This window comes from Benincasa hispida, chromosome 9, assembly GCF_009727055.1.
Source record: "Benincasa hispida cultivar B227 chromosome 9, ASM972705v1, whole genome shotgun sequence".
NCBI lineage: Eukaryota > Viridiplantae > Streptophyta > Magnoliopsida > Cucurbitales > Cucurbitaceae > Benincasa > Benincasa hispida.
The window spans coordinates 53,808,421-53,835,670 of record NC_052357.1 but is presented as its reverse complement, the minus strand read 5'-3'; the positions used below and the strand labels follow the sequence as shown (position 1 = coordinate 53,835,670).

General features: G+C 30.7%; 3 protein-coding genes across 4 annotated transcripts; 1 reads left to right on the top strand and 2 right to left on the bottom strand.

Annotated features, from left to right (window-relative positions):
* The first annotated feature begins 1,036 nt into the window (after positions 1-1,036).
* Positions 1,037-4,717, top strand: LOC120085279 (electron transfer flavoprotein subunit alpha, mitochondrial). The gene is made up of 8 exons (XM_039041188.1): positions 1,037-1,313; positions 1,398-1,580; positions 1,881-2,092; positions 2,514-2,677; positions 2,948-3,106; positions 3,425-3,477; positions 3,911-4,051; positions 4,342-4,717. Exons 1-8 carry the CDS (start codon positions 1,218-1,220, stop codon positions 4,417-4,419), a joined length of 1,086 nt encoding a protein of 361 aa, XP_038897116.1. The 5' UTR covers positions 1,037-1,217; the 3' UTR covers positions 4,420-4,717.
* Positions 4,718-7,253: 2,536 nt separating this feature from the next.
* Positions 7,254-11,184, bottom strand: LOC120084790. Its single transcript, XM_039040610.1, has 7 exons — positions 11,032-11,184; positions 10,489-10,726; positions 9,429-9,565; positions 9,152-9,353; positions 8,574-8,772; positions 7,809-7,917; positions 7,254-7,562 (listed from the first exon to the last, which is right to left on the bottom strand). Exons 1-7 carry the CDS (start codon positions 11,182-11,184, stop codon positions 7,254-7,256), a joined length of 1,347 nt encoding a protein of 448 aa, XP_038896538.1.
* Positions 11,185-21,320: 10,136 nt separating this feature from the next.
* On the bottom strand, positions 21,321-22,856 carry LOC120086645 (vascular-related unknown protein 4-like). 2 transcript variants are annotated; one of them, XM_039043381.1, is made up of 3 exons: positions 22,428-22,853; positions 22,004-22,066; positions 21,321-21,653 (listed from the first exon to the last, which is right to left on the bottom strand). In XM_039043381.1, the coding sequence occupies exons 1-3, from the start codon at positions 22,785-22,787 to the stop codon at positions 21,534-21,536; spliced, it is 543 nt and encodes a 180-aa protein (XP_038899309.1). In that variant the 5' UTR covers positions 22,788-22,853; the 3' UTR covers positions 21,321-21,533. The 2 variants fall into 2 exon arrangements, with proteins under 2 accessions (XP_038899309.1, XP_038899310.1); XM_039043382.1 differs by lacking the exon at positions 22,004-22,066 and having other exon boundaries at positions 22,428-22,856.
* Positions 22,857-27,250: the final 4,394 nt, after the last annotated feature.

Sequence of the window (27,250 nt, the reverse complement as noted above, 5' to 3'; positions counted from 1 at the left end):
GTATCTTTTTATAACAACTATTGATCCAACATATATTATCTGACTTATCTCCTATAAGATAAAGCAATTCAACTGAAATACTATGTAGCTCAACCCACTATACACCAAAAGGTCGAGCTCGAAGCTCCCCAACGAAAAATATTTTTCTTTTGACTAATTGCACTTAAAGATTAATGAGCGAAAAATAAGAGAGAAAGATGATCTTAAATATTTATTAGTGTTGTTATTGTGTCTTGTGGGAATGGCAAGAGAGCTATAAGATCCAAATTTAATATGTAATAAATAACATTTTCTTTAACCAATTTTCAAGTACATTTTTTAACCTAACTAAAAAATGACTCTCTATTTAGCTTAAATAAAACTCCAAAATCAAGAAAGTTAAATATTTTAAAATATGTAACAACAATTTTATTGTTCAATTTTTATGTATATGATTGATATGTTGAATAAAAAAAATATGTATAATACATATCGAACAAAAATTTAAGACATATATCTCATTCAATCTAATTGTTTGTATCATTATAAATACTTAAACTAGATATTATTAAGCAAGTTTGATCAATGATTTAAATAAAAAAAATCATTAATTACTAACAAACAATATTTTAACAAAGTTGATATAGTTATTTTTGGAACTGATTCTCAACTAATCAGCTAAACAAAAATCACCTACAAACTGACTTTTTCCAAATCAAAATGGTTTTAAACTTTTGTAAAATCAATTTTATTTCACTTCTAAACATAACAGAGTATGTTTGGAAGTATTTTTAGAAATAATGATATTAATAAAATTGATTTATTAACAAGTATCATTTTATTCTGGCATGTGATGTTGTTTTTGAGTTTGATATGCTCGAGTTATCTAGATTAGATATTTTCTATTTCGAATGGGGATCTTGATTGTTGTTAGGTAATTGCTCAACAAACTATTTTTGAAGAAAAATAAAAATAATAGCCAAATCGGATAAACTCTATCGCTAAAAAAAGAGAAAATTAGGGAATTTTTTAATCCAAATAAAAATTTAATTGCTCACATGTCAACGCGCCAACCGAAGCTTAGGCGTTTTAAACGCGCCGTTTCAATTGCTGGAGCAGTGCCGTATTCTTCTTTCACACCTCCATTGAAGGCATAATCTCCGCCGTCGCCTCCGCCGCCTCCGCCCTGTCTCCACCGCCGTCTCCCGCAGTTTCAGAGAGAGAGAAGACCTATCAACATGATCAGGCGAACAGTATTCACTGTTTTGAAGAGATCGATTCTTCCATCGTCTTCGTCGCCTCTACTTCCTCTCTTCTCCTCCGCTTGTCGATTTGTATGCTCCTTTCTCGCTTGGCATTTGCCTTTTGTCATTATTCATTTCTCTCGAAAATTTTCGAAAATTGTTCTGGAATTGCAGGCTAGCACGTTGGTTTTGGCGGAACACGATGGCGGTTCCATCAATGCCGCTTCCGTTAGTGCTATAGCGGCTGCTGGTTCTTTGAGCAAAGATAATTCGATTTCTGTCCTGTTGGCTGGCTCAGGACCTTCGCTTCAGGAAGCTGCTGAACATGCTGCCTCTTGTCACCCATCTATTTCTCAGGTATGATACTTTAGTCTCTATCTATGACCTTTTACATGGAAGATTTGATTGCCGAACAAGTTTCCTTCGGATGTTCTTTTGTTTTTTAATGCATTGCCGCGTAAAACTAGTGCAAATACCAGGAATTGTATAGTGATTGTTGGTTTGTTCTATTTTGATTCAAAGATTGGATGTTATAAGCTCTTTCGTATGGCATCTTTTTAGAACCAAGAAAGAGTAATTAGAGTGATCCAGTGTTCTTAGGATAATTTCTATTCGTGATTCCCTTGTTACTGATATCAGAAGTTAAATGCTATTTAGGTGCTTGTTGCTGATTCGGATAAATTTTCATATCCCTTGGCTGAACCTTGGGCTCAACTAGTCCAATTGGTTCAACAGAATAATGGGTATTCTCATGTAATTGCGGCTTCAGGTTCCTTTGGGAAAAACATTCTTCCACGCGCTGCCGCTCTTTTAGATGTTTCTCCAGTTACTGATGTCGTTGCTATATCTGAATCTCGCCAATTTGTGAGGTTTATCCTGTTTTTTAGCCCTAAATCCTTGACTACAGTGACAAATATGCAACTCTTTGAACTGTTTTGTGTACTCAATCCTGACAAATGTATTTCTCACTAATTTAACCTTTTCTGTATACGTAGAAAAATATACTTTGCAGATGTTCATCTTACTGCTGATGTTGATTATGGTGCAGAAATTCATTTACTTGGAGAAATACTTTTACTATACTCGTTTTTCAACATTCCAATTTCCATGTTTTGTTATCTTTTCTGAACCACAGTTTGCATTTTATATGACAATTTTGGTTTGTGATTATGATGTACCACGATAATTGTCCATGTCCTTTTTTAGTTGAGCACATTCTTAATTGATATACAATAGTTCTTTTTCTAAAGAATAAGGAAGACTGACAATACAATTTGGAACTCATAATAGGCCCATATATGCTGGCAATGCGCTTTGTACGGTCAGATACACAGGGGGTGACCCTTGTATGTTGACCATAAGATCTACATCGTTCCCAGTGACCTCAAAATCAGTTGAGTCGGCATCAATTAAATCCCCTATATCTCAGGTTGATCTCTCAACGTTTGGTGGAGGTAAGCCTGCAACCTACTTTTCTACCTCAAAGAATTCTCTTCACTCTGGAAAAAGAAAGCCAGAATAAATACATCATGAAAGTGGATGCTTCTGCTTATTTGATTACCCCTAAGAGTAGTTTTGATGATTGTTCCATCCTATGATCCTATTATGGAAACACTCTCCATAGTACTTCTCTAGATCATTTTTTGTTTTGTTATATTAGTTCAGAGGCCTGCCAAACGATTTAGGCATGCAATTAGGTTTAATTAGCAATGTCAATCTTTCAGATTCTATTGGAAAATCTAGATATGTAAAGCAAACGTCTCAGGAAGCAGAACGTCCTGATCTTGCGAATGCACGTGTTGTTGTCACTGGAGGACGTGGTTTGAAAAGTGCTGAGAACTTCAAAATGATTGAGAAACTTGCAGAGAAGCTTGGTGCTGCAGGTAGATTCAGTTTGAATGTTTGAATTGAATTTCAAATTATTTTTCTTTCTGCATCATCAATTATTACAAATTTTCTCTGTTTACAAAATATTGATTGTCAAATTTCCTAAAATATCATGGCATTTGGGGGCATACGCAGCCTGTTAATAATGAGAACAGGAAACATTAGATCTCAAAACTCTTAGCATAGAACACTGTTTTCTATTCATTCTACTGTATCAAAGTAATCAATTTTGTCAATCACGAATAAGAACATGTTGTTTTCTTCATTCTCTAATCTTATACGCTAATCTGTTTCTTATTCTCTTATTTATTTAGTTGGTGCCACACGTGCTGCTGTTGATGCTGGATTTGTTCCCAATGACCTTCAGGTAACGTCTCTAAATGCTTTTCCTTCCAAGTTGAGAGTATTATCTAACTTTTATAATTGTAGTTTACCTAATCAAATTAAAAGCCGACACTGAAGTTACTAAGTTAAGCCTTTCATTGGAATTTGACTGTGTAGGGAAGGTGAACTTCTAGAATCCCCCGCCCATCAGAAATTCAAAGAGAGAAATTAAAAAAAAAAAGAGAAGAAGAAAAAAGAACAGAGAACTATAATCAAAATTTTTGTCCCATATCCCATTCATTCTCTCTTGTCCCTTTATTTATTATTATTTTTTTGGGAAACATACTTGATATGTGCACAAATATTTCATACTGAGTGGCATAACATATAGACTATGTTGATTTTTTATTTTTTATTTTCTTTTCTTGAATGCAAATTTCTTCCATGAACCTAGTTAAAAGTTTTCTGTTTCTCAGGTTGGACAAACTGGTAAAATTGTAGCACCAGAACTATATATGGCTTTTGGTGTATCAGGAGCCATTCAACATTTGGCAGGGATCAGAGATTCTAAGGTTATTGTGGCTGTGAATAAAGATGCAGATGCACCAATATTTAAGGTCAGCTTCCCCCCACACTCACCCACCTCCGAAAAAGAAAAATCACCTTCAGTTTTATGCCTATCTTGATCATATTTGAAAGTGATTCTGAAATAGATAAATTCAGTTTTGTCATGTTCTTAATCATTAAGAAAAATCAATTTTGATATCATTTAAAATCCTGATTAAAAACATATTTCAAAGTAATTTTAAACACGACTAAAGTGATTTTAACTATTTTGATATCACTCCCAAGTTTATTCATCCTTATATTTTGTATAAATGTATGTGAGATTGGTCCTAATATGCAGGTTGCTGACTATGGACTCGTTGGCGATCTTTTTGAGATTATACCGGAGTTGCTTGAAAAGCTACCTGAAAGTAAGTAACCTTATCACTAACTAAATAGTGCTGGAATGAGTTCAAAGGTGTAGAAATGGTATCCCATTATCTGAATCTTTGGGTCATTTATATAATAAAAAAGGATGTCATTTGAGAAAATCAAACCCCCCACCAAAAAATCTTTAAATCAAGCATGTAAATAGTCTTCAAAGGCAATAAAAATATACATCTATCCAAATTTATGGCTGTAGCCTGTATTGTGTTTTTCAATAGAAAAGTTCACATTTGAATCTAGAGGCTGCATAAATTGTGAATGTGATGTGAAAGAATGATTGACTTGGTGTATTATATGATCCCCTTGCAAATGTCATTCATTTTTACTTGTTAGAAAACTGTGTATTGAGCCCTATAGACACTAATTTAAATATATATAATCTTTTTTTTATTTTTAATCTTCCCAAATAGAAAATGTCAAATTATTTATAGAAATAATAATACAAAAAAGAAAAATACAGATAGACATTGATAGACTTCTATTAGCCACTATCAGTCTTTATCAAAGAAGATTAAAATTTTGCTATTTTGTGTAAATAGTTTTCATTATTTTTCTATTTTTGACATTTTTTTCCCATATCACTTCTTTGTTTTGTTATTTATCTTTTTTAGATTGTTTTTAGAATCCAAGCAAAAATTTGAAAATTAAAAAAATAGTTCTTAAAAATCTATTTTTGTTTGTGAGATTTGGCTAAGAATTCAAGTGTTTCTTCAAAAAGTGTGAAATTATAAGTAAATAGATGGTAAGGTGACAAGCCTAATTTTTTTAAAAAAAGAAAAAGAAAACGAAAAAGAAAAAGAAAAAAAAAAATATATATATATATATTTATATATATGAAGCTATTTTTTTTTAGTATTCAAATTTTGGCTTAGTTTTTTAACCATTGGTAAAAAATAGATAACAACGGAAGAAATTTGAAGGTGTAAATAGTTTCTATAGGCTTAATTTTCAAAAAACAAAAATAAAAAATCAATATCTCGTTTGGTAATCATTTGGTTTTTGGTTTTTGTTTTTGAAAATTAAGCATATTTCATCCAAAACCAAGCACATGAAATTAAGCTTCCAAATCATTCACCTAATTTACTCCCAAAATACTACATAGGAAATCTCCTTGATTAGGGTGAACATTAGATGAAAACATCATAGTTGATTTGCTAAATTTACGCGTTTGGGCATCGAGCATGGGCGAGTGACTGAGGCATGAGTATGGGCAAGGTGACTGCAACCTTCGTGCCTAGTTAGGCACTGTTGCCCATATAGTGGGCATGTTGTGTGAGATAGCTCACCGATAGCCCAACTCCTCACGTGCCTTCTTCAACCTTTGACCAACTGCTTGCTTCTTCAACACTTAATTTTCAGACATTACTTTTAGTACTCAAAATACCAATTTCAACCATTCTAATTCAAATTTTCTTCCCATAAACCTCTGAAATAATCTTTATATTTACTTACCTCAAAATTGAAGCTTCTAATTCCCCCTAATTAACTCAAAATTCATTCATATATTGCTCGACTAAGCCCATAATTCTAACCAACCTCGAGTTTCCTCAAGTTTTCAGCACCACTCCGTTTGAATTCCTCCACAACCACCCTCAATCTTCTTCTTCCCCGATCAAGTTTCAAGATGGCTGCAAAATCTCCTCCTTTGCATGAGTAAAATGGCTAAACCGACTTCCTCTTCACAACTCTTATTTATACTCCCCTTTGCATGCTCTCTTTGAATAATCATATGACACCTCATGCCACTAACCATTGTTTTAAGTCTTAAATTATGCCACTTAGTCTATTAATTGAATTAAGAAATTATTTTTCTAATTTTCTCACAAATAAAACATAAGGAGAATGACCTTCGCTTACATGCCTCTCTCGACCATAGGATCCTTCTCACCGCCCAAGGCTAATCACCTCATCACCTCATGCCTCACCTCCTCACCTTCTCATCACTTAGTGCCTCATTTCCTTTCGCCACCTCATGCCAGTCTCTCGTCCAAGGCCTTCCATGGCTTCCTCGCCTATTTCTAGTCTTGCTCATCCCCCTCACATGATCTTATAGCCATCGCCTAATCCCATACTTAGGCTACACTTTCCTCTACTCCTATCAAGTTCCATGCCTAACCTTCTTTCCTCAAATCATTCTTAAATTTTCACGAAGTGTTTTAAACACTTAATCTCCAAGTGCATTTTACACATAGTTTCACTTAGGCTTTTTCACGCTCAACACTTAGAAAATTCCTTCTTGTTTCCTTACTTTACTAGACTTTTATACCTACACAACAATTGTTAAATTTACTAAGTATCTTAAGACATTCAAGCATCAAAGTTACCCTCAAATTAAAGATACTTAGGAATTCATATTCTAGGGTTTACAATTTACTTTCCCTTAAAAGAATTTCGTCCTCGAAATTCTATTGGACATCTTTAGGAGAAAAGATATGGGTATCTACTCTTCATCTAGTTCTCTGTCTCCCAAGTGGCCTCTGACATCAAACTCTAATTCTCTACGTCTCTTGTTTGCACAACTTTTCTTACGATCTTGAGCTGTTTTTAAATTTTCCTTGATAGCTTAATATTCTCCAACTTCATTTTAGTATACAAAAGTTCTACACTGTCTCCCATACAAAGCCTCGTAAGGTGCCATTCCAATACTGGAACGATAACTATTATTGTAGGAAAATTCCGTTAAAGGCAAGCGTGCATCCAACTTCCTTTGGACTTCAGCACACATGCTCGTAACATATCTTCCCATGTTTGAATGGTCTTTTCTAACTGACCATCTATTTGATGCTGAAAAGCTATGTTAAAATAAAGCTTAGTTCCAAGAGCTTCTTACAAACTAGGCCAAAACTTTGAAGTAAACCTCGAGTCTCTATCTGATACTATAGACACTGGAGCTTTGTACTGGCTTACAATGCTGTCTACATCAAGCCTAGCCAACTTGTCAAGAGCAAATGTTACCTTGACTGGCAAATATCGAGCCGCCTTAGAAAGTTTGTCTACAATCACCCAAATGCCATCAAATCTACTAGAAGTCCTCGGTAATTCGAACACAAAATCTATTGTCACATGTTCCCACTTCCATTCAGACACCTGGAGTGGATTTAAGAGTTCTGTTGGTCTCTGACGTTTTGGCTTAACCTATTGACAAATCAGACATTTGTCTACGTACTCAACTATTTCCTGCTTCATTCTTGACCACCAATAAGACTTCTTCAAAGTCCTATACATCTTGGTACTTCTTAGATGCATAGCATAAGTTGAACTATGGGCTTCTTCCAGGATGACATTCTTCAGAGTTACATTATTAGGAACACATAACTTGTTCTTTTTCATTAGGGCTCCGTTTTACCTCAATACGTAATCTGCTCTCTGATTCAGACTTACCTCCTCAGCTAGCTTTTTGAGAACTGGATCTCCTGGTTGTTCTTTAACAATACATCTACTAGGGTAGGCCTCACCTGAAAGTGAGCAAGTAAGCCTTCTAAACTTCCCACTGCTAAAGCAACATTAAAGCTCCTAAGTTCTTTTAACAACAACCCACTCAGGGTACTTAGTGAAGCCTTTGGATGTCTAGACTTCTTGCTTAATGCGTCAGCTACCACATTAGCCTTTTCCGGATGCTATTATATTATATAATCATAATCCTTGATCAGTTCCATCCATCTTCTCTATCTCAAGTTCAATTCCTTCTGCTCGAAGATGTACTTCAAACTTTTATGGTCAGTGTAAATGTGGCATCTCTCATCGAACAGATAATGTCTCCAAATTTTCAGTGCTAAAATCACTACTGTTAGCTCTAGGTCATTAGTCGGATAGTTACACTCATGCTTTTTTTAACTGTCTTGAAGCATAGGCAACTACTTTTCCTTCCTGCATCATAACACAACCTAAACCTTGCTATGAAGCATCACAATAAATTTCAAACTCTTTCCGTGGCATTGACAGAGTCAAGATAGGTGCCATCACTAACCTCTTCTTTAACTCCTGAAAGCTTTGCTCACACTTCTCTGACCATTTAAACTTAGCATTCTTCTTTTGTCAAACCTGTCAGAGGAAGTGCTATCTTTGAGAAGCCTTCTATAAATCGTCGGTAATAGCCTGCCAAACCTAGAAAACTACGAACTTCAATTATTGAAGTGGGTCACCCACTTAACTATAGCCTCTGTCTTTGGAAGATCCACACTAACTCTTGCAGTTGACATTACGTGACTTAAGAACACCACCTGATCAATCCAAAACTCACATTTACTGAATTTGGCATATAACTTCTTGTCACGTAATGTTTGTAACACAACTCCGAGATGCTCTGCATGCTTCTTCATGCTTTCTGAGTATACAAAAATATCATCTATAAACACAATCACAAATCAATCCAAATGCGGGTGAAACACTCAGTTTATAAGATCCATAAATATTGTTGGTGCGTTTGTTAGTTTGAACGACATAACCAGAAATTCATAATGTCCGTATCTGGTCCTGAAAGTAGTCTTGGGAACATCTGATTCCCTGATATTTAGTTGATGATATCTTGATCTCAGATCAATCTTGGAAAATATTGCTACATCATTCAATTGATCAAACAAATCATCTATACGAGGTAAAAGATATTTGTTACATATCGTTACCTTGTTCAATTGTCGATAATCAATGCGTAACTTGAGTGTACCATCTTTCTTCTTCACGAATAGTATTGGTACTGCCCAAAGGACACACTAGGCCGATGTAACCCTTATCCACCAGTTCCTGCAATTGAACCTTTAACTCTTTTAGCTCGCTAGGTGCTATTCTGTAAGGAGCTTGAGAAATAGGTGCTGTTTCTGGAATCAAGTCAATAGTGAACTCTACCTCCCTATCAGGTGGTAATCCTGACAGCTCCTCAAGGAAGACATGCACATAATCTCGTACCACAGGAATGTCTTCAGGCTTTAGCTGCACATCCTTTTCGTAACAGTGTTCTAGCTTTTACAATTGATATTAAACATGGAGTAATAATCTTCCTATCACCCTTGAACGCCACCTCAACTTCTCCTTATTTCCTGAATCCATTTTCTTCTTATAACAGTCCATGAATGCATGATACCTAGACAAGAAATTCATCTCTAAGATAACATCAAACTCTTGCAAATCTAATGGAATTAAACCTACTCACATGGTTATCCCATCAATCTCAAATATCACTACAACAAATACTACTTTTAGCGACAAAATTATAGCGACGAAAATCATTTAATTGCAATTTTTGTGACATAATATCAATTCGTTGCAACTCGTGCGACGAATTGCATTTTTATTGCTTAAATCTCGTGACAATTTTTTATTTTCGTCGCAATTTGGGACGAATTATCTTTTCGTCACAGTAATGCTTGGACGATTTCATATTTTTGTCGTAATTTACGACAAACGTATGAAATCATTGCAAACTTAAAAACTCAAAAGCACGTGGGCGGCAAAAGGGTTTCATTTCCACCCTTGAAAAATGACGCAAAAGGTATTCACCGACGGGACTTTAGTGACATTCCATATGACATTAATATTTACGTTACTGAAGATTTCTACAACAAATTTGTGGCTATTAGCGACGTTTTAATTTCGTCATTGAAAGCAATATTTCTTATAGTGTATACAACCCTTGAACACCTTATTAATTGTGATAGTTTCCCCAATAGGAGTGGAAATAAACAACTCATTAGACATATATTATAACACCCTAGTACTCAAAGCAAACGTGCTAGAAATAAATGAATGGGTGGATCCTGGATCTATTAACACATGTGCAGGCTGGTTACAAATAAGTAATGTACCAGTAATGACTTCTAGTGCATCCTTTGCCTCCTGTTGTGTTGTGACATATACTTTCCCTTGCTGTTGGGGCCAACTTGCAGTACTTTTCTATTTAGCACCACTGGTGCCTTCACCTTCGGTTCTTACCATCTTCGGTTGATTTACAGCCTAAAAAATCATTCTCTGCTCTGCATGATCTTCCTGTATCAACTGTAGACACTCTGCCCACAATTGTAGTAGACATTTGCTCCGTTGTATCATTGCCCCCAATGATTATTATTACAGGTAGCACATAAAGGTTTCCTAGCTGAACTGACTGTAGACTCTCCTAGTTGTCCTGATCCGAAAACACTGATAGACTCTGTTGGCTGACTAAATCTTCTCTGTCCGTGCCTTTGTTGGCCTCCAGCTGTACTACCTCTAGAGGTAGACTGCCCACTGAGACAAAGCTTAAAACTTCTCTTACCTGTCACACTTGGAACATATCTCCTAGAGTCTCCTTCTGCAAACCATCCTCGAACCTTTTGCAATGATTAGTTTTCTCAGCAATGATAGTAGAAGCATACTTCGACAATTGACATCGAGCCCTGAACAAGCCCCGGGAACTCATTTCTCTTAGCATCATAGAAAGACCAGGGGCGATACTTATCTTGGAATACTTTTTTGAAGTCTTTCCATTCATCACACCTATATCACTTCTTCTGGATTCTAGCGCTCTCCCCCAGTCTTCTGCTCCTTTTTGGAGCAAGAAAACAACTAATTCTACCTTGTGGTCTTCAGGACACCTCATAACTTAAAAGCCTTTCTCCATCGAATTTGTCCATGCTTTAATGTCTGTAGGATCTGTAGTGCCTTCGAATGTGGTGGCACTTAATGCCTTCATTCTCTTTATGCCACACTTCTTATTTGGATCTTCCTGAATTGCACCTACACTAGTAGCTGACCTTTGAGCTATCCTAGTGAAAATCTGTTCCTCCATATTAAGATCAGTCTGAGCCTGACTAGACTCTCATTCAGACTTTACACTTTTTGTTAATGGTTCATTGGTAGCTTAATGAGTCTTGTCTGCCCGTTGCTTATGCAGTCTACTACTTCTTTGGGGCATTATTCATATAGTATATCATAACATTAGGTATATTATAGAGATTACATGCTCTTGACTAATGTACATGATCCTAGGTTCCCCAAAAGCTTTGCTTTGATGCCAACTTGTCACACCCCCTCCCAAGCTACCTTTTTAACCCTGGAAAAAGATGTGAAGACCGTAGATGTCAACCCTTTTATGACACCCACTGTCTATCTAATATTTGTAGCATGTCTCCTCACCTTTGCATAACCTGATAAGCAAGTATGTATATATATATATATATATATATATATATTCTTTCATACATCTCAAACTTAAGCTTTAGTGGCAATGAGTACTCAAATAACTTGCATAACTAGGTTTATCATATAACAAGCTTTACATACATATTTACAGTCCAAAGTTCACATAACAGGATCCACAAACATACTTACAAACTTGGATTCTACCCTTTCCTAGCTAGTATGCACATGGTTACAAAACAACCAAAAACTTAATATAGACCTAGCAGACTTCTTGGGTTGACAAGGATCTTCTAAAAGTTGTATGACAGATTGGCAGCTGTAAGCTAGGCACCGGGAACTCGGTCTCTACCTGGGGAATGAAAACATTTTAAAAATGTGAGTTGGAAAGCCAGTATGTGACTATTTAAATTAAATACTTAAACATGCTTTAAGTTTAAGAGAAACTACTGTAAATCATATATCATTAAGAGCTTCAAAGTTTTAAACATGCTTTGAAATTTAATAGCTTTGCAACAACAACATCACGTGGAAACGCTAGAAAACCCTGAAAACATAGTATAGCTTATGCAATTTTTATCAAACATCCACACATAACTTCTACCCTTTCTCCTTAGTTGAGGTAGAGCAAACTCACTACACTTAACGTCAATAACTCTCATACGTGCACGTAGAAATACCCCTAAAAGGCTAAAACACCCTAACACATGACCCAAAGCCTATATGTGTTTTAAAGTGGGTCCCAAAGACTTTAATATATATATAGATAATGAGTTCTTTGGATACCTTCTTCTCCTAGGGTCCTAGATACCTTCATTTCCTTAAGTATCGGGAATTCTCAAGATAGGGTACAATAAACATTCTCTTACAAATCATATTTTGAACATAAACTCATTTAGCATCCCATAAACGACTTAGCATTTGAAATAGGTAAACATAAACATGGTGCTTTAAGTAATACTTTAGGAATGCTTATCATCATTGAAATCATACTTGAAACATGTCATTGAAAAGATAGCATAAAGAGTTCTTTTAAAAGAAACCCATGTTTTAACATAGCTTTAAAAACTTTGAAGCACAAAGTTCATATAATAGAGATTCATGCTTTAACATACTTTAGAAACATAAAAAGCATATAGCCCACCAATCACATTTGTCAAGAGATAGCTTATTTCAGATAAAATCATGTGTTGGAAGCATTTAAGGAAAATATCTTAAATCATTTGTCACTCACTGTTACTGATTAGCTCCCAAAGGTTTATAGGCTCTTCCAACCTCTGTTTGGCCGGTCAAATAGATTAGTAAACTTTGGTTAATTTATAGTTGATTCTTGACCTCATTAGCTTCAAATAAACCTAGCTTTTCAAGTCATTTTTCTTAATTTTACTTAGTTCGCATTCTTCCTAGGGTCCATTTTAAATATTTTTATAGCTCAAAACTCATAGTACTCCTTAAAGGACTTGACAATTGCTTACCAACTTCAAATTCTTAAAATTAGGCCAATATCAAGCCTCGATAGTTAGGCGTACCACTAGGCCAGATGTGGGCGCTGGGACATGCACACGGGTGTTTGGGCGTGCACACAGGGCTTTAGATGGATGACAAGGCCATCGACACACACGCGTGCGCTAGGCGTCGAGGGCACGTAGACTGGACGACGAACGTGTGCTAGCTAGGCAATGAACGTGTGTAAGGTGCTGAGCAAGCGCATGTTTGGGTATCGAGCATGGGCAAGCGACTGGGCGCAAGTGTGGGTCAAGCGATTGCAGCCTTTGTCGCCTAGTTGGGCGTTGTTGCCTGCATAGTAGGCATGTTGCATGCAATGTGTGTGCATGAGACAGCTCACTGACAACCCAACTTCTCGTGTGCCTTCTTCAACCTTCGGTCGGCTGCTTGCTTCTTCAACACCTAATTTCCTGACCTTACTTTCAGTACTCAAAACACCAATTTCAACCATTCTAATTCAAATTTTCTTCCTATAAACCTCTTAAATAATCTTTAAACTTACTTACCTCAAAACTGGAGCTTCTAATTCTCCTTAAGTAGCTCAAAATTCACCAAACTTCATAGGTTGCTCGACTAAGCCCAAAATTCTGACCAACCTCGACTTTCCTTAAGTTTTCAGCATCACTCCGATTGAATTTCTCCACAGAAGCCCTCAATCTTCTTCTTCTCAGATCAAATTTCAAGATGGCTGCAAAATCTCCTCTACACGAGTAAAATGGATAAATCAACTTCCTCTTCATAGCCCTTATTTATACTCCCCCTTGCATGCTTTCTTTGCATAATCATGTGACACCTCATGCCACTAATTATTGTCTTAAGTCTTAAATTATGCCACTTAGCTCATTAATTGTAATTAAGATATTCTTTTTCTAATTTTCTCACAAATAAAACATAAGGAGAATGACCTTCACTTACATGCCTCTCTCGGCCGTAGGACCCTTCTCACTGCCCAAGGCTAATAACCTCATTGCCTCACCTCCTCATCGCCTCATGCCTCACTTCCTCTCGCCGCCTCATGCCAGCCTTTCGTCCAAGACCTCCCATGGTTTCCCTACTTACTCCTTCTAGCTATGCTCATCCCTCTCACATGATCCTATAGGCATCGCCTAGTCCCATATTTGGGCTACACCTTCCTCTACTCCTATCAAGTTCCACGCCTAACCTCCTTTTCTCAAATCATTCTTAAAATTTCACTAAGTGTTTAAAATCTCCGAGAGCATTCTACACATAGTTTCACTTAGGCCTTTTCAAGCTCTAACACTTAGAAAATTCCTTCTTGTTTCCTTACTTTACTAAACTTTTATACTACACAACAATTGTTAAATTTACTAAATATCTTAAGACATTCAAGCATCAAAGTTAGCCTCAAATTTCTAGGATTTACATTAATTCCTCTAAAAAAAAAAAAAACTTCAACTAACTTTATTATTATTTTTCCAAATAATTGTCACTCCTTCCCAACAAAACTGAATAAAAATATAACCACATATCCAAAAAATGGATACAAATAATAAACCTGAACTAAAATGCTGGTCCTTATCGAGAACCAAAAAGTTTATTTTTTTTTTATCATGTTTATCATCATCGTTTCTTTTCATGTAACACACAAAAAATCCGAAAAGAATTTAATTTTTTTTTTATTAATCATGAATTCTAAACAACATGCACTCCATCTATAATGCCAATGGAACTCTCGGTCGGGGTGATACTACTTTGTACGATTTACCTATATAAAAAAAATTGTTGGTCAATACACATGCAAATGATCAAATTTCTAGAATGGGAACTGAAATCTTACAAAAAAGAGTGCATATTAAAAATCTTCATTCACTAGAAAGGGAAACATTGAAAATTGAGACTCATATTAGATAAAAAGTATTCTATCTATCATTTTCTTTAATTTTTTGGAGTGTGTTAAAATGTATTTTTTTTGCTTATATATTTTCTGGAGCTATAACGAGTAGTTCGAAATTAAAGATCTTCGTTCTTATGTATTCAGAACTGTCTATCATTTTCTTGAACATGTTTGGTGAGGTGTGTTGAAATGTATTTCTTTTCAATATGTTTCCTGAAGTTTTTCTTCCATTAGAGATTGAGAAGAAAAAAAATAAATAAAAGATTCATTGAGGATGAAATTTAAGAATGGGAAGTTTCAAATCATACCTTAGTTAATAGAGATCAGGTGGAGTTCTGAATTGTTTGTTGTTTGGAATTAGTTATTATATAAAAGTAAATTTCTTTACTATTGAATGGGATTATAAAATTAATAAACAAGAAGAAAATCGCTTTTTCCATACATAAATACTAACAAATGTTCAAGTTATATTTTTCCTTTTAAACTAGGTAAATTTCATTTCCATAGTTTTTATATAAAGACTCACAAAATTTTTTAAACAAAAAAACTCATCAATACATCGATATTTCTTATAATTAATAAAATTTTCAATTAATATCAGCAAAATTAGAAGATTCTCATATTTTCCCATATATTGAATTTTTCTTTTTGAAAAAATAGAAATAATAAAAATAAAAATTAAAATTAAAAAACAACAATAAATCTTAATATAAATTACAAAATCAACATTTTAAATCAATTAAGCAAGTATGGTATTTTACTTTCTTTGTTAAATGACTTAGAAATGACCATCTATATTACAATTTAAAATATAACATACATCATTTCTATAAATATATGATAAAATTGTAAAAACTATATATAGTAATAATAATTAATTTTTTACAAAAAAGAAAAAGATTTGCAGATTCTTAACTAATATACCCATCCCTATAAATTAAATAGAACAGTCAACATCTTCTTAATTTAAGTAGATAGATCCAATATATACTTTAGTTGTAATTACATCATATATATGGATTTTAATTTGATCCATCTATCTAATTTTTTTTCCCATTTTCATATCTCTTTCCTTACTTTTAAATTTAAGGTAATCAGATTACATTTAAACATAATGAAAAGTCTATTAAATCATAATTTAGTATTAAAATTTCAGCTAAAATATTATGTCTAAAAATTTAAATCACTTGCATCGCACGTGTCTGATCACTAGTCTCTAAAATTTGAATTTATAAAAATTTCTCATACTCAAAATTTTAACTAAATTCCTATATATAAAATTATTTTTCAATTTTTTAGTAAAAAAAATGGCCAGAATTTCAAAATTGTTTTTAAAAATAGTTACTAAAGAAAGAAAAAATGTTAGCTAATAAACATGATTTTTGAAACACAAAAAGGGTAAACAAATATCTCTTTAGGTAAACATTTGATTTTTGGTACTAGAAAATTAAACTTATTAACACTACTTTCATTTATATGTTTCTTTGTTTTGTTATTTACTTTCTAAAAATATTTTTAAAAATCAAACCAAATTTAAAAAAAAAAAGTAATTTTAAAAAACCTTTTTTACCCTCGAATTTGATTACGATCAAGTGTCTTTCTTTAAGAAAAGAAATGTGAAAAACATAGTATGAAGATTCTTTGAGGCTAAACTTATTTTCAAATGGTCCCTTAATGTAATTTTAAAAACTCATGTTACTCATGAATATATAAATCTACATTTTCTTTGTGACATTAAACAATATGAATGAAGAACACACAAATTCTTTAATTTTCATCTCATTTTCTTGTATTAAAATGATCAGTTAGTTGGGCTACTCTTTTCTTATATTCTTCCCAAACAAATCAAAATAATTATTGGGACTTCTTCCCCCTAAAATAAGCAAAAATATCCAAAAAAATAAAAATAAAAATAAGGCCATGTTTGGTAATTATTTAGTTTTTTGTTCTTATTTTTGAAAATTAAGTCTATTCATCCACATTTCTTACAATAATTTGCATCAAAATACAATGGTTGAATTCTCCGCCAAATTCCAAAAACAAAAACAACTTTTTGAAAGCTATTTTTTTAGTTCTCAAAATTTGGTTTGTTTTTTTTTTAAATAATTGGTGAAAAGTAAATAACAAAGGAAGAATTTAGAGGTGGAAATAGTATACATATACTTAATTTTAAAAAACAAGAATAAAAAACAAAATAATTATCAAACAGACCTAAAAAGACATTAGATGATAGTCAAATTATTGTTTATAGTTTACCTGTAGTTAGGAAGTCCCCTCACCAAAGTGCTATTTCTTTATTAATTTCTTCAAAATGGCCAACTCTCTCTCTATATTAAAAATTAAAGTCACACACCTTATTGGGAGGCATATTATTTGTTTAAGGGAAGTTTTGATAAGGTATAAATTAATTAATAAGAATTTTTCAACAATAGCATAATTGAAAGTGTATTTTATATATATGTCAATTTTTTAAAATGAAAATAATACATGTTAATTTTATAAATATTCTTGATAAGAAATTTTCAACACCATAGCATAATGTAAAAGTGTATTTTATATATGTCAACATTTTTTTTTTAATGAAAATGGTACATCATGTTATTTTTTCAAATATTGACACAATATACCAAATAATGTAGTTTGTTTTTGTAGGATTTTTTTTAAATGGAAAAGAGGAGAGAAAAATTCATATAACAACTTGCTACATGAATCTATAATTTTGTGACATTATCTCAAGTATGAAGCAATCATTAAAATTTAAGATAAATATTATAATATTTGGATACATAGGATAAATCCTTCCATCGTATAAATTTTTTCACTTTAGTTCATTGTGATTTTCGCCGGTTTCACTTTTGTTCATTTTAATCATTGTTTGTTCAAACGATTATTTTTTATTCCTGTTTTTTCTATTAAAATATTGACCATTTTAATCATGAAGTGAATTATGAGATAAAAATAAAAATGAAAAAAAACAAAAAAAAGGTTATATTTTAAAAACAAGGACTAAAACAAGTGTTTTGAAAGTATATAAATTAAAATGAACAAAAAAAAATTGAAAATACATAACCAAATTAATATTTAAACCAACTTTTTAAGCATTTTAACATACAAATTGGAAACACTTTATAAATATTCAAACAAACGTTCTTAAGGAAAAAAAAAGTGTGCTTTTAAGGATTTAAAAAAAGTCAATTCAAATAACCTTTAAATCTATATTCGGATAGATTTTAGATTACATCATTTACATTTTTTTTAATTCTTAAAAAAATGATATTATTTTTTTACTATATGTGAGGGTGAAGAATTAAATCTCTAATCTCGAAGTTGAAGAAGAAGAATTCATCTCTCAAATTTTTATTTTTGACAATAAAATTTGAATGGTTATTCATTGGAAAACTTGATATATGCTACTTTCTATTTAAAAAAAAAAAACATTATCTTCATTTAGTGTGACTTAGTCCTTTTTCATACTAAATACAAAAATAAAAATTATCAATTTGGAGAGAACCTTCAATCAATTTTATTCTTTCAGTCTTCCTATATATTTTAATTTCACAAAAGTTTAAGCAACATATTTTGATACTTAAATTAATTATTTATTTGAGAACCCAATTCTAATTTAATACTGATATGAACTTGTATTATTAATTATGAACTTTGAGATTCGATCTTTCGAACCTACATTTTTTTAATAAAAAATAACTCTAATTTAATATATCACATGACTCAACTAATATGAACTTGTATGATTACTTAAAACTTTGAGATTCGATCTTTCTGACCTACATTTCTTTTATGAAAAAAATTCTAATTTAATATGTTCACTAAAATATAGCTCTAAGTGGTAATTGACATGTACTATCTCTATGTCTATATACTCTAATTTAATAGACATTTTGATTACATGCTCCACGAAATTAGGAACATTATAAGTTCAAAACCATTCACACACAAATACAAATACAATTTTTTTTTAGAAAAATTATAGCTTTTTATCACTTACTTTAGAATCTTATAAGTCATCGTTTTTATTTGAATTTAGTAAAATAAAAGTTTTATATCAATTGAATTATAATTATTTTGGCTTAGTTTTATAAGTCATTTGAATCTTTTGGTATTTTATTAAGAGTAACAACATAAAAGATTATTATAATTATTATTTTTATCATGAAGGATTAAAATGGTATTTATATGCAATTCAACATATAAAGAGAAACACAACAACATGGCTGATTTAGAATACCAATAGAGTAAAAGAACAAACAAATAGTCAAAACGAGCACATTTGATATTATTTAGTAAAGTAGTTTTTTTCCCTTCTTGATGTCAGGTGACGTGTGGAAAAAAATACACACTATTCCAATCGAGGATGAAAATATTTGTCAATATATCGAAATATATCCGTAAATCGAAAGATTTGATGTCGATATTAAATATTGATGGATATCTCTAACATCTTTTATTCATGTTCGTAAAAAATAAAAAATGTAATCTAAATGAATTTTATAAAATTCGTGACCATTTTATAGAAATATCCGTCGATAATGATATTTTGTCGATATATCCGTAAACTTGAAATGTTGATATCGATATCGATATTTTAATCCTTGATTTCAAGAATATGTTCGATTACAAATAAGGTTTTAAATATCAATATTGACAGAAATGTTTGAGGTCTTAATTTTATGGAAATATTAATGAACATATCAATAAATGTCGATGTGTCGATAAATATTTTTGAAAAATTATAAAAACAAAAATTCAAAAATTTATTTAAATGAATAAATAAACAGAATGTTTGTTTTTCAAACAAATTTAAGTGTTTATTATTAATATTATATTCCCTTAAGTGACATTGTAATTTGTTACTAACTTTATACGTTCTATATATATATTTCCATGTTAATTCACTTCACGTCTATGAAAATGTAGAAATGTCAATGGAAATATCGAGATGTATAAAAATTTATTATTATGATTATAAATATGTGTGTAATTTTAAATTAAATAAAGAAACATTTTTAAATGTAAAAGTGCTTTTGAAGCTTTTTGCTATAAGTAGAAATATTTTGGAGATTTTTTTATTTATAAGAAGTTCTACAGAGGAAAAAAAGAAAAAAAAAAATCCTATTTTTCTAAATATTTCCAATGTGCGCATTATGATTTATGACTCATTTTTTAAAACTTTTTCGTAATTCACGGACCCACATGTTTTTGTTTTTATTTATGAATTTAATTTACTTGACATTTTCAGCACAATGATTCCAACATATATATTTGTAACACTAATTTGGTGTAACATATTTATATCATTGAATTAATACAACAATTCATACTAACAAAATAATTCATATAACATATCTAATTCGTTCTTATGTGATCTTTGTTAAAAATATTATCGTAAGTTTGTGTTAGGAGAAAAGGAAAATACATATTTAAAGATGATTTTTTAAAAAAATCAAGTTAGAGTAAGAAGAATTCGAACTTTTGACCTTTTTGGTCAAAGGTATATGTTTAATTAATTAAACTATTTTCAAATTAACTATCACTATCATTGTTATCCAACTCTACTCTTTATATCTCTCTTGCGAATTTTAATGTTGCTAACTCACAATGAAATTGCTTTTGGATTTACTAGTTACTACATTAAGGGTATGTTGAAATTGAATTTTTTAGTGCTTAAAAGAGCGTTTTTATGTTTAAATTTAAAATAAGATGATATTAAGCTTTTAAAAAATCAATTCATACAGACTCTAGTATTTATATAATGTGATGAAATTCAACCAAATCATTATAAAAAAAGGAAGAAATTCAAATATTGGGATTCAAATCTTCATAAATTCTTTATTATTGAATTGTTTATATAATCGATGAGATTTTGGATTGGAGTTACCAATTGAAAAAGGAAAAACAATACCAAGAATCAAACCAAACCGAGGCAAAATAGCCATACGATGCCAACTAAAATCAAGATAATTGAATAGGAAATACAGGCCTTGAAACACAACTCAACCTAGGGCATAATTTTAAAGCCTTGAAAATGAGACAATGTGGCTCAATTGTCACCTCGACCAAGGAGACCGAGGTCGAGGTGGCCATTTTCCCTCACGGTCGGGGCTTGGAAGATACAAGCCTCCAACCCTAGATTCGTTTTCCTTATGCATTCCAAGTTCGATGAGGAAAAAAAAAAAAAAAAAGAAACCCTAAGTCGATCTTTTTTAAATACATTGTCATTAATTATAATTCCATTGAAAGTATGTTTATTATTCTAATTCTCTAAAAAGTTTGCTACATTAAAATTCCTATCTAATTTAAGCACAGGTTCATATTGTGACAAACGTCCAATTTTTTCTCTTCCTAAACCATTTGTTCAAAATACTATTAATTAACATCTCACTTTTTCTCAAAATTCAAATCTATCATCATTTAATCTCTTTAATTTGTTTACTCCCCATTTAAAAAGGCTAAAATTTAGATTATTATTTTATACATATGCTTTCTCTCTTCTAATGCCTTTATTTGATTACAATAATATTGCACCAACTTAAATTTCTATCATACACATTTTATACATATATACACAAACCTTCATCAAATGAATATTTACATAAACAAGAGAGAGAGAGAGAGCACAATTATTCAGCAAAATAATTAACTACCATAGACAAAGGTACTAAGCAAAGCCCTCTTTTCTTCAATTCTCTGTAGTCATTGCCCATTCCAACAAAATTACCCATTTCTCTTCTCTCATCCACCTGTCCACAAAAACACACCATTCCATTTCATTATATATATATATATATATATGCCGGGTTGATTTTAAATATAAGAAAATGAATCAAAATATTTAAAAATATAACAAAATTTTATTATCAATATGCGATAGACCGCGACATACTACTATCTGTGGCACGATAGACACTAGATAGTAGTTTATTACGATCTATAGTAGATAGATTGTGATATTTTGTTATTATTGTAAATATATATTCCAAAACTTATATATATTTTTCTTCAGTAAATTGAAAAAAAAAAAATCCCATCAATTAACCTTTAATTAAAACAGTTATTGTTATCCTTTTCACTTATACACGTATAAATTTACCTCAGGAGTTCTCAAATTCTCTTTGTGCTTCTGGTTCTTACTGAAGTAGGTTGAATCACAAACCTGCATTTATTAACTTGAATTTTAATAATTTATTCATATTCTTTTTAGCACTCTTATTTCTTTATTTAAAAATTAACTCAAAATTTAACGGTGGTTAAAATAAATCGGAGAAGAAATAATTTAATTTTAAAAAGTTATCATTTTGGAGATATTAAAATCATTAAAATCTCACTATTTCTCATAAATAAAATCACTCCAAATTAAGTCTTTAATAATTCAAAATCACGATTTTATAGGGTTAAAACACATGATTTAAGTAACAAATGAATCTCGATTTAATAAATTTAATCTTTTATTCATATTCTTAACGACTGAAATAAAATAAATATTTTTTTTTTAAAAAAAGAAAAAGCACACACACCTTGGGACTATTAACAGGAGAGCTAGCAGTATCCTCCAAAGCTTCATCTTCAACAAACAACTCCTTGATCATCTTCCTCTTCTTGAAAAAGTTGATATGATCCTTGTAGCCGAACCCGGGATCTAGGGCAGCTTCGTCGTTGTCGACTGGTAGTTTATGATCAGGGACGGAGGAGGCGGCGTCGGCGACGGAGTAGCTTTGATCGAAAGAGAAATGAGAAGAAGAGAAGGAGGTGGGTGGTTGATGAGAAGAGTGGTTGGTGTTGAGGAAATCTTCAAAGTAGATGGTCCAGCCACTCTCCTCCGGCGATGGATCGCCGCCGTGGTAAAGGGAATCATTGGTGGAGTTTTCTTTGGCCATGAGAAGTATATGAAGGATGAGAGAGAGAGAGAGATGAAATTAATATTGGGGTTTTGAAGGGGAAGAACGGGAGGTATAAATAATAGCGTTAAAAGTTCAAAAATTGCGTCTGTGGCCCCTTTTTTCCTTTGGGAATATTGGCGTGGGAAATAGGCAGTTTGGGCAGGTTTATTCTTCCTATTCACAGACAATGAGACACACAAATTGACCTTTGTGGATGCAATTTACGATCATACTTTTTCCTTTTCTTTTTTTTTTAATATTATTTTCGTCTTTGTATTTTCAACTTTGATCAATTTTGATTACTATATTTTTAAAATGTTCGTTTTCGTTCTTGTATTTTTAACTTTTAACGATTTTGATCCTCATACTTTTAAAATGTCAATTTTTAGGTCCTCACACGTTTGAAAAGTGACAATTTTGATCAATTCATTTGCATTTTCATTCCATTTTTCTAGGAATAAAGTGAAAGTGATCATTGAACCTTTTTAAATTTATAGGGACTAAAAAAATTAAAGTTTAAAGTATAATGACTAAAATGAATATTTTGAAAGATATAGACCAAAATGAAATAAAATCGAAAGTTCAGAAACCAAAAGAGTACATAAACCTAGATTTTTTTGAGGGAGGCATAACAAAAAATCAGGCCAAATCCAACAATACACACATATATGTGTATTAGTTAGTTAGTTAGTTGAATTATGTACCAACTTAAAAAAGAGTTGAATATAGGTCAAAATGTTATAAACGGATCGATTATTAAATTTATTTATAAACTTTATAAACGAAGTCAAAAGTTGACACTTAATTTTGTTGAGTTTTTTTCATAATAAAGGTTAAATTATTCTAAATTTAATAGTTTATGGACTAAATTGTTATTTATTAAGGTTCAAGATCTAAACTTTTATAAATTAAAAGTATAGGTACTAAATTGTTGCCAACTAGAATTTAGAAACTAAATTTTTATACTTGGTTGAAATTTAGGTCACCATAAAGTGTTTTTTAAACCTAATGGGTTTTTAACTATTATCATATATATGAAAATGGCCAAATCAAGAACTTTTAATATAATAAGATTAAAATTGAGAATTTTAAAAAAGAAATTCAGTAACAAATAAATATTTCTCAAAATATTTAGAAACTTTTGATATATTTAGCCTATAGCTTTTGCTAATGGGAAACCAAAGTATTATTCTCTCCCTACTTTAATTTTACTTTTACTTTGATTTTTTTTCCTTTTCTGAAAAAAAAAAAAAAACTAAAAGAGATGTAGTCATAAAAAAAATTCATCAAAAAGACAAAAGAAAATAATTGAAATTATTGTTAATCTCTATATTGTATAGAGGTTAGTTTTTTTTTCCCCCTTTTTAAGGGTTTGTTTGAATAATGATTTAGTTATATGATTTTTGTTTTTAAAAATCATGGTTATGTGAATAATGATTTTTTTTGTTTCTAGAACCTTGACAAAATCTGAAAACCAAAAGAAGAAAAAGAAGTACTAATTTGTAATTTTTGGTTTTCTTTTTCTTTTTTCCTGAAATTTAAATAAAATTTTGAAATTGTAAATTTAACTTTTAAGAGGAAAAGATAATAATCATTTTGTTTTCCATTTTAAAACTTTAAAATAAAATTCAATCTAACCTACTTATATTCTTTATTATGTAATCTACTCCTTAAAAATATTATAAAATTTGGAGTCTATTATCAATTTTTTTTTTAAAAAAATAGTTTTTAAGATATAAACTAGTGTGAGATCCTTTGGTTTCTTCAATATATCTCATTTTCTTTTCATTGGATCGAAAAATTAAATGACAATGGAAGGAATAACCTATCTATGTTATAAAGAATGTGAGGTCCCGTGATTTTTTCAACATAGAATTCTCAATCTTTCTAATTTATTTTTAGTCATCTCCTTGTTCTTGTAAATCTAAAAATGAACTTGACATCTATTTTTTTTTTAAAAAAATCCATCACTCTACTTCTAAGAATTAAAAAATATTTACGCGCACCTCGACTAATCTCATGGACTCACTTAACTATGCAACATTTGGATGTCAAGAAAACTCGTAGGATATTAAATCATAAATATGTGACTACCATAGATTGAACCCATAACCCTTAGCCCTTTGACATTTTACTAATCAATCATATATATAAAATTAAATTTATATTTAGAGGATCCTAAATTTTCAATTTTGTTCATATAACATGTCAAGTTTTAAAATATTTAATTAATCAATGATTTGTTAGACATAAAATTGAACATTCAAAAACTTAGAAATCGAAAATGTTGAATAATCTATTAGACACTATTTAAAATTTAGGGACCAATTAGATCACACATATTTTAAAGTTCAAACAATCAGTCTAAAAATTTTAAAGTTTAAATTGGTAGCTTAACCCACTTTAGTTTTATTTTAAAATATAAATTATAAAAAAATTGTAATGGGTAGCAAAAATATTAGCATATTTACAATTCTTTCTTTAGTTTTTCACCTTTGCAAATATAGCAAATTTATTAAATTCTATTTATCCTTGTTGCAATATACTTTTTGTTTTTTTTTTTTTCTTTCTACTAATCTCTCTTCCACCCAGTCTAAAAAAAGAATAAAATAAAATAAATCTTCCAGTCCTATTTTCTTTCCTATTTTTTCTCTTCATATATTTAATCTCACATGCAACTATTTTTAGTTTTTTTTCTCCTTTCTTTTTTAATTTTCTTCTCTCTATACCTAATTTTGGGTTTACTTATTTACTTATTTATTTATTTTCATTACATTTATTTTAGGTTTTATTAGATTTTATTGTATTCTCAATATTTTATTTGGATGGGTCTTTTCAATTGTGATAGATCTTCTACCTTTAATTTGATTCTCTGCTTTTGTTTGATTTGTGGGGTTTTTGGTTTGATTTATATACCAAAGTTAAAATAAGTCAGTTGTATAGATGCATACATTATGACAAATATCTAAGAAAAAAACTCAAATAACTATGTACATATACTAAATATATACACTAATATATTAGTAAAATTTATCATCAAGAGATTATAGGTGTAAAAAAAGTGTAAATTTTAATATACTAATATCCTACCAATATATTTAAAACCTATCGACTTTTTTTTAGTATATCAACAATATATCAAAGTTGTACGTTATGTCAATGGTCAATCAGAAATCAATCAATAAAAGTATTACATTTCTTTGTACAATCATTAGTGTATGAGATATCGATAAGCAAGCATATTAAATCACAAGTTCATCAACATACTATTAGATATCGATGAGCAATAATATCAAATATTCTAAGTATATTAGTAGTATATCAAATATAAGACATCGTATCTGTCATCAATCAGTAAGTACTTCAAGTAAGACATGTATCCACAATATATCTAGCATTAATTAACAATTAAAGTGTATCAATGGTATATCTAACTTCAATCAACATCAATCAATAACTTATTTTGAAGTAAAACATGTGTATGTGTTTTATTTTATTCAAAATATATATTATCAATATATAGTTGATATAAGACATGAGTGTATCAACAATATATTAAATAACAATCAATATTCAATCAATAACTTATTTTGAAGTAAAACATGTGTGTTTCATTTTATAAACGTGATATTCAGAGCATATATATCAATAATATATCAGATACAATGTGATCAAATACCAATAAAAAATACTTAAAATAAGACATGAATGTATCAACATTATATATAACATCAATCAACGTTCCAAATGTATCAGTAACAACAATCAACATTCAATAAATAAATTATTTTGAAGTAAAGCATGTGTGTTTTCTTTTATAAGCATGATATTTCAAATTATCAGCAACATATTGAATATAAGACATGAATGTATTAGACATCAATTAGTAATTTCTTGAAATAAAGCATGAGTGTATCAATAGTATGTCTACCCGCTATTAACACTAATTCTAGGTGGATCGATAGTTTATCTAACAACAATCAACATTTAAGTAATTGAACTAGGCTTATTTTTTAGTCATTTTTGCAAAAATGAAAAAGTTGAGAAACGAGCCTAATTTTTGTAATCTATTTTGCTAATAGTGCAATCAATCCTAAGTAATAGTGCTCGTACTATTGATCTTAAGGTCAGAGGTTCTCCCACCCACACTTTAATTTCAATACTTTTGAAAAAAATAATCTTTAACCAACAAATTTAATTTTGTTATTTAAAAAAAAAAAAAACGAATTTGCCCTTTATTTGGAAGAATCTTTTCTAAGGGAATATTTGGACGAAACCTATCATTATCCTATATTGACTTCAACCACAATAATATAATAGAAAAATTTATATATAAAAAAAGAAACTCAAATTATATACTTTTTAGAATAAGTTTCGTATCTGCTGACGAGGCGATTTAATTTATATGACTTTTATAGTTCTTAATCATAGTTCACGTGTCATTGTCAGTAGCTAAAAAA